Source organism: Eublepharis macularius, chromosome 3, assembly GCF_028583425.1.
Source record: "Eublepharis macularius isolate TG4126 chromosome 3, MPM_Emac_v1.0, whole genome shotgun sequence".
NCBI classification, from domain to species: domain Eukaryota; kingdom Metazoa; phylum Chordata; class Lepidosauria; order Squamata; family Eublepharidae; genus Eublepharis; species Eublepharis macularius.
The window spans coordinates 47,238,945-47,253,326 of NC_072792.1; the positions used below are offsets into that span (position 1 = coordinate 47,238,945).

A 14,382-nucleotide genomic window follows, 5' to 3' on the forward strand; every position below is an offset into this window, starting at 1 on the left:
CTCCTTCTGATCTTGTGTCAGTTCTGATGTGTTCTGGTCATTCCAAGATAATCCTTCATCGATCAATATTATATGTATTCACAGTGCAAGAAATATGCAGAACGAGACCCTCTTCTCCTTTTACTGTAATTGTGTATGCAGGGGGGGGGGGCATCTGAAATATTTATTACTGTTACAGTTCTAACTCTTAGATAGCACAGAACAGAGAATCAAAAATTGGACCAGCAAAGTGGACTTGTACATAACAAAAGTTGAAACTATATTGTGGCAAACCACAAAATGAGAAAAAGTTTGCTTCACAAATCCAAACTGCAAGTAGATGTCACAATTAGCCACAACTTGTAAACTGTGGTTTACTGTGACTTCTGAATTCAGCCTGTAAGTTGTGCTTGAGTATTGTGATGTAATCAGTACACGTATTTGTGAATGTTTAAGACTCTTGAAATCTAATTGGCAATAAATCATTGAAAGCTGAAACCCACAATAGTATCTTGTGGTGCCATAAAGACTAACATGAACTTTCATGATCCAGAGCCCATCTTAATGGTCATGGGACAATCCATTTGTCAGTCCTCAAGGCACTATAAGCTTCTCTTGTTACTTTGGCTACTGCAAAGTAATATGGCTCTGAAATTTGTCGTTGAAAGCTGATTTTTTGTCTCATTACAGCCCAACAACAATTTCCCAGCATCTTCATCTACTGATATTTCCTTATCTGATGATACCCAGCCACCATCTCAGTCCAGTTCCAACTATGGTCTTCCTCCCAATGCCCCTCCATTGTATACACCAACTTATTTCCTGTCTGGTGAAAAGCCTCCACCATACGTCCCATAACCTGAAGACAACCATCATCAACAGGCTGTAGATTCAAAAAGAGAAACCACCACCTGGCAGAACCTGTGCTGCCTATGCTAGCAAACGTCTATTGATGTCATGTTGTGTGGCATGATGTTGGTCCTCTTTATACCCAAATCATTTGTAACCAGACAACAATTCATGAAAATGAACTGCTGATGTATCTTCTAAACTAGACCAATCAGTCAGACAAAGGTTGCATGTAGTCATTTTCAACCTCTCTTTTTTGCTATCATGACTAGAGATGGGCACGATCCGCATTATGATCGAAACCCCCCCACAATAATGGCGATCGTGTGATTGTGATCTGGCGGATCGTGATCGGCCACGGCCAACGATCCAGTGATCGGGAGAGGCCTGGATCGGGGTGTTCGGGCTCGGATCGGGGATCCAGACACTCAGGCACCAGCAATCTATTCCCCTGGCAACGGAGCCAGGGGAATGCCTGAGCTCTGTTTGCCCTCCTTCTGTCACCCTGGAAACGCGAATGGAAGCCCAGCTTTCCTTGATCAGCAGGGCTTCCTTCCAACCACGGAGTAGCAAAGCAGTCACCAGTTGGGAGAAGACACCCAGGGGAGGGAGGGGGAAGGGGGTGTTCTGTAGCCATGGGCACTCCAATCTCATCCCTGCAAACCCCGATAGGCAGCTCTGACGGCCAAACACAGACCTCCTGTGTTGCTGAATGGGACCTGAGGGGAGGCGGCTCATCGCCGCCTCCCCGTGCCCGCCAGGCCTGGCGGCCACCATCATCACCCACCTTCCCACATAATACCAGCGTGCCCTGCTTTGGCATCCACGATGCACGATGCACAGCTCGGGAATGGGAGATGATCGGCGCAGGTCGTTAATTCGGGATCGTTGTCGGCGCCGATCCCTAATCTGCTGGATCGTTAAAATTTTTTGGATTGTGTCCATCTCTAATCATGACTTCGCTCCTCCCAACCCATAACTATTTTTAAAATATATGTTTGAAAGACAGCAGAGTTCTGCTTAAGAAAGAGCCACGCACACTGTCTAGTGCCCCAAGGCAGTGAATGGTAATGTCCATTTAGATCTGTCTTGCAAGAGGGATAGGAATGGCTGTCTCCATCCACATGGAATGGAAATATTGGTGCATATCTGCAATACAAACCATTTTGTGTGTGGATCATCCTTTCTGCAACAGGGCACAGGACTCTGGCTGCCTACTTTCAGTTTCTTATACTTAAATGGCAGTTAGGTTTGCCTTTTAGCTCCAATTTAGAGAATTCAAATAGTTTCCACTGTACAGAGAGGCAGTCAGCTATGACAAGAGAAAGATTTCCCTTCCCGTGTTAATGTTGATTTACAGTGCAATACTAAACAGAGTTACTCCAGTCTAAGCCTATTGAAATCAATGGGCTAACTCTGCTTACAATTGCACTGTTAGTATCTTCTTTTGGGTAAAGATGTCTTCCAAAAGATTGTGACACTTATTTTACAATAAAATATGCTGTGTGTAATATATTTGTACTTTTTAAGTCTATGCATGTTATGGAAAGGACAGAGAAAGCATTCAGATAAGATTTAGTATGTACTTTTTTTGAAGGGTAAATATTGAATGATCAAATTATTTTAAAAGATTTGAGGCTGTTCTTTTGTGTGAATAGACTGTGCTGTATCATAGCTAATACTATCAAAAATAAAGCTATCTTTTCCATACTCTACAGCTTCATCAAGCCATGCAGCGTTTATTCTTGGTACATAAAGTTTGTCATTATTCACACCTAAGAGATACAGTTTATAAAGCCCTTTATCTTTTGTTTAAAGTTTGGGGGGCGGGACTTTGGAATCACAAAGACTAAGAGCCAAGCTACAAGTGATGCCTGACACAGGTTGGACACTTGTCAGCTTCCCTCAAGTTTGATGGGAAATGTAGGCATCCTGGTCTTGCAGCTTGGCTCTCCAACTGCTGTCCAATGGATTATTCAACTGTCTCTTGTGCAACATTCCACCAAGCTGCCTACATTTCCCATCAAAACTTGAGGGAAGCTGACAAGTGTCCAACTAGTGTCAGGCGTCACTTGTAGTTTGGCTCTAAGGGCCAGACAGAAAACCTCTAAAGTGATCACCCAGTCTACCATCTTCAAATTTAGATATTCTCAAAATATGCCAAGGAAATGAAAGTCCTGAGGTGAATGTAGAAGGCATGGCAACAGACAGAAGCAAACAGGAACAGAAAAATAGCCAACACTTTTCAAATCAGAGAGAGAGAGTATAGAACAGCCAAAGGTTGAATAGGAAATCTTACAATAAATGGGAAATTCAGGGGGGAAGCAATACATATGGCTGAGCAACTGGTGTTGAATAATAACGCATACTTAGTGCTGAAAAAGAAAATGCAAAAGTATGACATCGCTTTTCTTCTCTCTTGGTGTGCAACATTCATGTTTAACTTTGCTATTATCTACGGTAGTCCTGCACATAATTTTCTATAACCTCACTTAACAGTGCAAGTAATCACTCAGAAAGCCCTTTTCTATCTCCGTGTGCAGCCAAAGCCAAATACCACATACACTGCACACTATCTGAAGAGTGTGCGGGATCCAGCCAGCTTTTTTTTAAAAAAACTCCATCTCATTGAATTCTTCTCCTTATTACAGCCCCTGTCCCACTTGGCTTTTGTCCATGCAGCATAACTGGTTTAATTCGTTAAAGAGAACCCCATTCACGTATTTTCACCAGTGGGAATCCCACACAGCACCTAAAGATTTTATGATGAAGAAAAAGAGATGCATTCATTTCAGTCAATCTGCAGCAAGAGACTTTACAGATTAAAGAATGAGTAACATGCTTTGGTGTTCATTTCACACTGGCAAATTAACTGAGTAGTTCAGTGCTTGCAGATACTGTTCACCACTCATACCAGGGCAATAGATAACAATTTACATGTAGTGATTTGAACAAGACATTTCTCTGTATCTACCCACTGTATCACTGTTTTAGTACATCAGGCTTACCTATGACATATCCCACTCACCTGCTCACTGGGTTGAATCCAACTCACTCCGTTTTCCATTTTAGGGTTGGTGGACTCAGAAAAGACAGCATATCTCCGTGCATCAGCTGGGGTGCTATGAGAAAGCAACTGAACTGGCAAATGTTTTAATTGTATTTTCATCCCTTTAATAACATATAATTTGATGAGAGTTATTGATTCAAGACACAGTAGGCAGTTCAAAGTCTAAAGGCTTGCTGAAAAATAATTTACGGGTAAAAAAATTCTCACATAAAGAAGAAAAAAAGCCCTACCCAAACCTCAGGCTTTCCAGCACTTGGCTTCAGACCCTAATGACCATGCCACTAACCAGGCTCTGGGAATGGTTGCACTTAACCATAGGACAGCTGTGTGTGCGTATGTGTAGTAAAACAAAACCTAGGATGAGACATTGTTTTTTAACAATTGGGACTGTAGCCTTCTGAACATTCATGATGGGGGAAAGGGTGATTAACCAGAAATTTGATCAACAAGGAAACTGGCAGTTGACACCGAGAGGGTACCTGAGTCCAGTTTGATCTAGGAAAGACTGTCAGCAAGTCCAAGCAGCTGTTGAAAAGATTTAATAGGCTTAACTCAGGTGAAAGGGTATGGACAAATGTGCCTGTTTCTCTGTGAGCAAGTTGAAAGAACGCAGGATGGGAAAGGGGACTACAGGTGGGCAGAAACAGACTTCTGGCTGCTTTATTACTATAGACAGTGTTTTTCACCATTCTCTCTAGGCACACTTCATTGCATTCATTAAGGAAGTGTTTGTGCTTGACAGGAGAGTGCAGCCATTGGATGGAGGGGCGTGGGGGGGGAAACAGTGGAAATGAGCAGGGGGCATCATCCCCCTCCCTTCTCAGTATACTGATATTTTGGGTCACATTGTGAGTGGGGGTGGGGGTCACTCTTCTGTTTCTGCACTCCAACTGAAAATTCAAGCAGTTTAGATCCACTTTGCATAAATCACAGAAACTCTCTGCTGATTCCAAGGAGGAAAATGAACAGGGGAAAAAAAGGAGTAAGCCGAAGATGACATTCTCTATCTGTAAATTTAAAAAAAACCCCAGCAATCTTATTGCAAAGCAGTTTTGACTTGAAACCAGCCAAGGAGAAATGTTATGAGATCTGTGACAGGATCTCCCATCTCCCTTTAAATTTCTCTAAGTAGGAAGATGGCAATGTGTGGTATGTGTGTGTTAGATGGGACCACAGCAGTTAGTGAGGACTGATTTTTAAAAAATCCCTAAAAACTGAATTGTCCCCCCATTCCAGAAATGTTTACAAGGGGTAATTCATCTCTTGCCCAGCACCGTGGCCCCAATACACACACATACAGCTTTATAAGTGTAAAGAGATGGCAAGTCCTATCAGAGATGTCATTCATAATGGCTATTTTACCCTTTATATAACAGGAGGGAGATTCAAGTTGGATGGCTAGCCTTCTGCAAGGCAGGAGAGCTTTAGGAAACCTCGTTCTGGAGCAATGGCTCATGTCTGGCATCCCAGAGGGCTGCTTCTTTAATGAGAAGGCATGGGGGATTGTGCTGAACCCTCAAGAAAACAAAGAGCTTTACTGCATGTGCACCCTTGCTGTTTCTTATCAATAATAGCTATTTGCCAAGCAGAGCTTTACCAAAAGGTCACATCCAAGCCTACTGTCTCAAGATTTGCAAAGACAAAAATCCCACACAGGAAGCCAACTACATACAAAATCTCAATGGCAAATAAATTAACTAATTGATACCAAATTGAACTAACTTCAAAAACCATCAAGAGCATAAAGCCAAAGGGGAAAAAAGGGAGGAAATCCACCTGAACAAAGACTCCACCTGACTGCAGTTAAGTCCAAAAAAAGGTTTCATGTTTTATTCTTTCATATTTTGTAAGTCAGGAATTAGCATTTGGTAATAAAAAAATACAGAACTATTTTTAATCTTCCAGTCCACGCAGAATATATTACCAGTTGCCATGTGACAGGTATGATCTGTCTCTTAACTACTCACCTTAGGCAATCATTTGCAGCTTTGGGTTATTCAGTCTTCTGAACTATTTACAATTATATTACACATCTGAAACTCTCCAAAGCAAAGAAATATTTCAATAATTAATCTGACATTTGATTTTCAGTAGCTCTACATAACTTCAGTGTTCAAGAGAACTATACACAGTGCTGGAAGTCTGAATAATTTATATCTTCATATATATATAATATATATATTAAAAAGAAAGCATTGAGAGGGTTCTTTAATATAAAACTTGGGGTGTTTCAGTCGCATCTAGTATTGATCAGTCTCTATTGGAGGACAAGAATGAGATGTGATATCATTGGACTTGTAGAGTGCCTCATCTAGATCCAAAGTTTGCTTATTAACTTTCACCGTCATGCAGCCATGGTAGAAAGCGGTGACTGGAGTTGAAGTGACAGGAACATCTGTGTTTTAAAGAAAAGGGAAGGAAAACATCTTTGAACATTACCATCAAGTTCCCCATTCTTGTTAATTAAAAACAAAAGTCAAGCGTCTTCCTTTAGGCATTCTACAAATGTTCATGACTCTATGACTAACACCAGCATCATGAATAATTTATCTCCGTAATTCAGGGAAACGTTCACAGAATGAAATACTGTTGGCATTTCCATTTCTGTATATAAAAGTTAAATGTTGTAGATTCAGAAGCAGACATTCGGTGTTCCTTCTTTTCAGATTTTCTTCCTATCCTTTGCAAGATCTTCTCTCTTTAATGGCAGATATGTTTTTTCACCAAGGCAAATTTGCTCTGTAGGCCATGTCTAGGATCCCAAAGTCTCTACAGCCCGTCAGAGTTCTGTCTGGCAAAGGCTTTCCCCAATACCTCCTTGCCAAAAGAACTGGATTAACCATTATGCTACGTATATTATAGGGCAAAGAACTTCCTCTGCTGCAGTGCAAAGGATTCATTTAGAAATAGCTGCTGCTCAAAACAAGCAGGCTGTTCTGTTACAGGGGGAGACCTTGACATGCATATTTGAAATGCTTGCAGCCTAGCCCATCACTAGAACAAAGTGCACATTCTCTATACTCAACAGGTGATCATGGGTGTGGCAAAGAAACCTTCCATATGCTCATTACAATGCAATCAGATAAGCAAAACCTGATCGGAATAATGACCATTCTTCAATATAGTTAATATAAGTAATCCAAATTCAGTAACTGGTGTCATTCTGTAACAACTGGGGATGTTCAGATTTGGGCATGGTTCCAAGGCTTTGCTGTCTAATCAGTTCCACAGGCAATGGAAGGGTGAGGGACATAACAGATAGGGGCCTAGAGAGGGATATCATGGAACTTGAAGAATCTTGCTGAACAAGATCAATTCGACCAGCATTTCTACATACAGCATTTCCATCAATCACATTAATGGCCTGCTAGCTTGGGGAGACTATCCTCAGTTCTATAGGAGCATGGGTCTCTTGTTTGTGAGAACTATTCTCTTATCATAAGCTGAGCCAAGGCAAAAGGCATGCATTTCACATTCCGGGCACAGAAACAAACATGTTACTTGCACCTGCTTGCAGGCAAACAATGCTCTAGATCAGGGAAGTGGGAAGAGAATAAAGAGGAGATCGGTACAATCCTAAGAAGAGCTACTTCAGTTTAAGCCCACTGAACTCAATGGGCTTTGACTGGAGCAATTCTACTTAGGATTGTACTATAAAGATCTGCCCCAGCCTGCCATGATAGTAAACACATCAATGGGCGAAATCAGTGAAAAGAAGGGATGGGCACGAACCGGGGAAAAAAACAAACCATGCAGTTCATGGTTTGTCCGATTTCACGAACCACTAACTTTCCCGAATTTGCCCTGGTTCGTGAACCAGTTCGTTTGTTTCGTGAAAACATCACATCTGTGTCAGCAAATTATCACTTCCGGGCCAGCAAGAAGGCCACTTCCGGGTCAACAGGAGATCTGCAGAAAGTCCATCCCCTGTTGCCTAGGAAACTGACTGATCAGCGCCAGGCTGTCTGCAGTGACAAACCAGAAAATGAACCAAACGAATCAGCCTGAACTTGGTGGTGGTTCATCAGAAATGGGCTCTGATGAACCGCTGGTTCACGAACCATGAACCGCCCCAGTTCATGCTGAATTTTGGTTCGTATTTCAGTTCGTGTCCATCTCTAACTGCATCCCACTGCTTGAAGTAATAGTTTCCTAGCCTAATTCCAATACCAAGAAATTAGATAGGCTAGAGGAAACATGCAGAACAGTAGGGCAAGAGGGGATGAGACACTGTGAGTTCCATTTAAAAATAGACCCCCTACCCCCACTCAAGAATCCAAGTAGGAAAAAAAATGTACAAACAATATTGTCCAAACTCCTTCTGCCTTCTCCACAACTGAGAATTTTAACCAAATGGGTCCTTTAAATTGGGCACAGATTTTTTGAGTGGGGAAAAGACCACTACTCCTGAAAATGTGTTTCCCACTGGAACAAGTGGAAACAAAATAATGAATAGGCTTAAACACAATGATAAATAAATGGGGGTAAGAACAAGCAACAATTTGAGTCCAAAATACTATCCTTTTTTGCCTCCAGTTTAGACTATGGTTTAGCAAATTACTTTCATATCTAGTACTGTTTGAAAAAAGCAAAATTTACTGCCAGGCATGAGGCATGCATACAAGGTATAGGTATTTATCTGTCTTTAAGGTTACTAACTGCCTGGAGAAAAAAGAGAAGTCCTGTCTCTTTCTCAGAGGCTTAATGGGATGTTATTTACCAGGCGATGTTATTCACTTCCATGCTATGCAAATCTTCAGCTGCCCATTTTCACATATTAAGCCTCAGTTAAATGAAAGACTCCCCAGCCTTTTTAAGGCCTGTTAGCAACCCTCTCTGCTTCACAATTGTTAAGAATCAACCAAATAATAGATTTCTTCTCAAACGTGCTGAAGGAAATTTGTACTAACGAGACTTAAAGTAATACGTAGGTCATACATGGTTTGATAAAAAGCTTTGTTGAAAGTGTTAAAAATCTTGTATTAGATGCCTACCATTATCCATGTAAACACTGAAGCAGGAAGAGAGAGACAGGGTTTTAGTATAAGCCAATACATGAAGAAATCAGCTTATATCAATGTTATCTGCTACTATTAATTTATAATCTATTTGTCATTTAAAAGTATAGAGAATCACTGACTTGTAGACATACACATTCATTCTCACGCACAGAGCAGAACTAACCTCTCTAACTGTTGCTATAACAGCACCTTGCCTGCAGCAAGTAACAGATGACGCTTTTGTAGATGAGAGACAAACTGGGCAACCCTATGCAGTTACCCCAGTGAAATCAATGGACTTAGACTGGAGTAACTCTGCATAGGATTGCCCTAAAAGGCTGCTAATTCCTCCAAATCAAGCTGCTGTTAGAGGCGTAGGAGCCAGGACAAAAGTTGAACTAAATGGTTGAACTGAAAGTGAAATGGAGTAAATGTTTTCTTTTTTTGAGCTTTGAAATGGTGGCAGAGTTACAGTGAAGTTAATGGGTTTATAAGAGTGTAGACATAGGTTGGCACTGAAAATCACAAACTTTTATGTATTAACACCCAACATAACCATCAATAGTACAAAACTATTTGTTATAGTTGTAGGAAACTTAATAATAAAATATGTGACTGTAAGGAAGCCAACCAGGCACTGTTTGCAGACACACCACAAAGCAGCAAAAAAAATGGGCTGATTTCTCCATTAAAATAAAATTTAAATATCCATTTTTTAGATAACATGATTGTTTGGATTTATCAATGTCGTTTATCCAGGGGTCATTTCCTAGAAAAAGAACTGCAGGAACTCATTAGCATAACTCATTAGCATATGCCACACCCCCTGCCATCACCGGAAGTGTGTCAGAAGGCAACATCCACCCCTCAGGCCCCTTTCCACAAAAGTTTCCAGGTAGTTCCTTAAAGCAGAATGAACTCAAAGCAGCTTACCCTCCTCTGGAGAGCCAGCCCTGCTTGCACCCACTCACTCACTCTCTCAAGTCACAAATGAAAATAAAGCAGCATGAATTCCAAGCAGCTTGTGTTCCTTTGGAGCTCAGCACCACTCGGCTTGCACTCATTTTCTCTCCCCCCCCCCCGCACAAATGAAAGTAAAAGAGCAGGACAGAATGAATCCAAGCAGCTCGCGTTTCTTTGGAGCCCAGCACCACTCGGCATTCTCTCTCCCCCCCACCCCTGCCCCAGTCACAAATGAAAGTAAAAGAGCAGAGCAGAAGGAATCCAAGCAGCTTGCCTTCCTTTGGAGCCCAGCACCACTCGGCATTCACTCATTTTCTCTCACTCTCTCCCCTGCACAATGAAAGTAAAGGAGCAGAGCCGAATGAATCCAAGCAGCTTGCCTTCCTTTGGAGCCCAGCACCACTCGGCATTCACTCATTTTCTCTCACTCTCTCCCCTGCACAATGAAAGTAAAGGAGCAGAGCCGAATGAATCCAAGCAGCTTGCCTTCCTTTGGAGCCCAGCACCACTCGGCATTCACTCATTTTCTCTCACTCTCTCCCCTGCACAATGAAAGTAAAGGAGCAGAGCCGAATGAATCCAAGCAGCTTGCCTTCCTTTGGAGCCCAGCACCACTCGGCATTCACTCATTTTCTCTCACTCTCTCCCCTGCACAATGAAAGTAAAGGAGCAGAGCCGAATGAATCCAAGCAGTTTGCCTTCCTTTGGAGCCCAGCACCACTCGGCATTCACTCATTTTCTCTCACTCTCTCCCCTGCACAATGAAAGTAAAGGAGCAGAGCCGAATGAATCCAAGCAGCTTGCCTTCCTTTGGAGCCCAGCACCACTCGGCATTCACTCATTTTCTCTCACTCTCTCCCCTGCACAATGAAAGTAAAGGAGCAGAGCCGAATGAATCCAAGCAGCTTGCCTTCCTTTGGAGCCCAGCACCACTCGGCATTCACTCATTTTCTCTCACTCTCTCCCCTGCACAATGAAAGTAAAGGAGCAGAGCCGAATGAATCCAAGCAGCTTGCCTTCCTTTGGAGCCCAGCACCACTCGGCATTCACTCATTTTCTCTCACTCTCTCCCCTGCACAATGAAAGTAAAGGAGCAGAGCCGAATGAATCCAAGCAGCTTGCCTTCCTTTGGAGCCCAGCACCACTTGGCATTCACTCATTTTCTCTCACTCTCTCCCCTGCACAATGAAAGTAAAGGAGCAGAGCCGAATGAATCCAAGCAGCTTGCCTTCCTTTGGAGCCCAGCACCACTCGGCATTCACTCATTTTCTCTCCCCCCCCCCCGCACAAATGAAAGTAAAAGAGCAGGACAGAATGAATCCAAGCAGCTTGCCTTCCTTTGGAGCCCAGCACCACTCGGCATTCTCTCTCCCCCCCACCCCTGCCCCAGTCACAAATGAAAGTAAAAGAGCAGAGCAGAAGGAATCCAAGCAGCTTGCCTTCCTTTGGAGCCCAGCACCACTCGGCATTCACTCATTTTCTCTCACTCTCTCCCCTGCACAATGAAAGTAAAAGAGCAGAGCAGAAGGAATCCAAGCAGCTTGCCTTCCTTTGGAGCCCAGCACCTCTTGGCTTGCACTGGGAGGAAAAAGAATCACATGGGCGGGGCCAAAACCCACGTGACCTCTTTTTAGACCTACCAGAACGCCGTTCCTGTGCGTTCCGGCTCCAAATGAGCCCTGCGTTTATCTATTCTTTTTTTATGTTTTCCTTATCTATTATGTTGTTGAACTAGTGGAGGAAAAAGGTACTGCAGATGAAACAAAAAAAAACCCTCCAAAAATTAATATGAAAAGGAAGTGCTGATAAGACCAGGACCTATTAGAGGAGCCTGGTGAAAACTTCTAGAAGAATTAGACACTGAATTAAACATCACCAATCTGGCATGAGTATAAAATCATCCTATATAATAGTTTCATCCTGTTCTCTTTAAGGCCACTTATAGAAGAACTGACATGATGAATAGCTATGTGCAGACCATCTGCTATTCAAATTATTTGTCACTTTATCTCCTACAAGAGTTCTCAATGGGTAATAGTCAAAAAGCAAAAGAACAACAACAACAACAACAACAACAACAACAACAACAACAACAACAGGTGCAGTGGGGGAAAGAATAGTTTTATTCCATTATCTGCTCCTATGTGTTTCACCTACGCTTCTTCAGGGATCTGTATAATAGTATCCAGCAGTTCCCACAGCAACCAAAGTCCAAGACACTGATGAAACACATGGTGTAGTATAATGGAATGGAAATATTCTTTTCCCAACTGCACCATTTTTTGTTCTTTTATTCTGTCTTTGATGCAGCCTTTTTCTCCTGCGAAATCATCAAAAAGAACAAAAAAGTAATTTGGATGGGATGGTCAGTCTATTCCACACATTTACAATCCTCCATGCATATACGGCATGTAACTCTGGATTTATGGAGAGGATCCTTCCCCCAGGCACTCTACACGGTCCTCTCAGTTCCTCACTGTATCTCCTGAAGTACAACAGTTTGTGTCACACACAATCCATCCCCTGACCTATGAAGTAAGGATTAAATTTAATTCTCTATGTTTTAGGATAGACAGTAATGTCCAGCAAGTCAAGAAGAATGCTGCATTTTCAGAATTCTTCAGCTTTCTGAATAAAAATTGCATGCTCAATTTTTAAAAAATGGACTAAGACAAATACTAGGCAAATGCAGGTGTTTGTTAGAATTTCCACTTATCCATGCTTTAGAATTTCTCCATAAATGGAGATGTTTTAATTCGTTTCTCTAAAAGTTACATTTGACTGCTCCAAAAATAAATTATAAAAAGGAAAGCAAATAAAGATGTGCTATAATCAAGAAACCCTCTTTGGCCACCAAAAACCAAGGCAACTAAAGACTGCGAAGTCAGCACCCTGCTGGACTTTCTTGATAGTTATCTTACCTTTCCCTGGTCTTTTTACATTTTTTCAGACAACTTTGAAATTCATCTAACTTTTTACAAAGCAATTTTCTAAATGCCAGGTAACCTACCACTCCGACATGTAGGGTGTAAGAATATAGTGTGTGTGTGCGTGTGCATGCGCATGCGCATGCGTGTGAACAAATCACATGTAATGCCCACCTGAGCCAAAGGACATAAAGAAATAACTTGGATCCAGTGATCTGCAAGTGGAATTGTAAATAGGCAGCACAGTTCAGCTTGAACAGGATGTTGCAAAAAACATAGTGCTTCCCCTCCCTGTATCTTGCAGTGCCCAGAAACTGCTTGCACAATATCTTGTGCAGGTGGCACAAAAGTTACATTATGCTTAAATTAGCATAAGGGTCTAGCAAAGGATATTTTTCACACTTCCATCTGTGCAAGGACCCTAGTATAAGCGGAAATCTTCCAGTGGATCAAGCCATAGGCGCCTGTTCTTTATGAAGAAAGAGGTGGGTGATTCCTAGGCATATTGCCTACTCATGCAAATATTTATGTGCACAGGGTCCCATTCACATTATAGTTATATATGCCATTTGGTTGTGGGGGGTTGTATGGGTCATGGTTCATTACTAGGTATCATCTATATATCAATATATTTATTTATATTATATTTAATTACCTAATAGCTATATAATCCTTAATTACTCAGAAGTAAAGAGAATTCCAGGCATGTTACTATGTAGACATGTTTAAAACTTGGTATAAACATACAACTATGGACCAGTCAGGCAGCCAAAATGTTCATGTCTGCACTACAGCAGTTTCCACTACCTAAGAGATAAACGTCTTGATTAACAGCTTGTCTCTGGTAGTGGAAAATTCTGTGGCACCAACATCCAGCATTGTGGACATATATCACTACTTTGGATTGCAGATATCACAATCAAGGCCACATATGGGGGTGACAGCTCACTGGGGAGGGATCATACCACCTTTGCAGTTGGTGAAGAGAGAGAAGGGGCTGTTATTGATTGCCAGAAAAGTTACGCCAGGAAGTGTGAGGCCCATGTGTACAAAAACCACAGATAACATAAGACGAAGAGTGATGGATTCGACAAGTGGTCCATCTAGTCCGCAGAGTGGTCCATACTGTTTCACACAGTGGCCAACAACAGTGCACAGAGGCCGAGACCTTCCCACAGGATTGCCTTCTAGCACTGCTGTCCAGAGGTGCCCTACATTATAGAGGCTTCTTTTCTCACCAGGGCTAGCAGCCATGGAGAGACCTACGCTCTATGAATTTGTCCAATCCCCTTTTAAAGCCACCTATGATTACGGCCATCACTACATCCACTGGTAGTGAATTCCCCAATGTAATCACTTATTGCATAAAGAACTATTTCCCTTTCTATGTCTTGGATCTGTTTCCTGCCAACTTCACTGGGTACCGTCAAGTTCTACATTTGGTGGGAAGAGGAAGAAAAAGTTTTCTTTATCCATTCTCAGATTTGTGCATAATTTCATTAACCTATATCATGTCCCCCCCCCGCCCCAGTTGTCTTTTTTTTTTAACAGAAAAGTCCCAAATACTTCAGCCTTTCCTCACAGGGAAGTTCTC

At 42.1% G+C, this 14,382-nt stretch overlaps 2 protein-coding genes across 2 annotated transcripts in view; one reads left to right on the forward strand and one right to left on the reverse strand.

The window, feature by feature from the left end:
* TMEM255B (transmembrane protein 255B) overlaps positions 1-837 on the forward strand; it is a 63,127-nt gene extending 62,290 nt beyond the window's left edge. The window contains exon 8 of the mRNA XM_054974408.1: positions 670-837. Coding sequence (XP_054830383.1) covers positions 670-837 — 168 coding nt within the window. The remainder of the gene's footprint in view (positions 1-669) is intronic.
* Positions 838-5,706: 4,869 nt separating this feature from the next.
* Positions 5,707-14,382, reverse strand: part of GAS6 (growth arrest specific 6) — a 60,445-nt gene continuing 51,769 nt past the window's right edge. Inside the window, exon 15 of the mRNA XM_054974249.1 lies at positions 5,707-6,293. Coding sequence (XP_054830224.1) covers positions 6,139-6,293 — 155 coding nt within the window. The 3' untranslated portion in view covers positions 5,707-6,138. The remainder of the gene's footprint in view (positions 6,294-14,382) is intronic.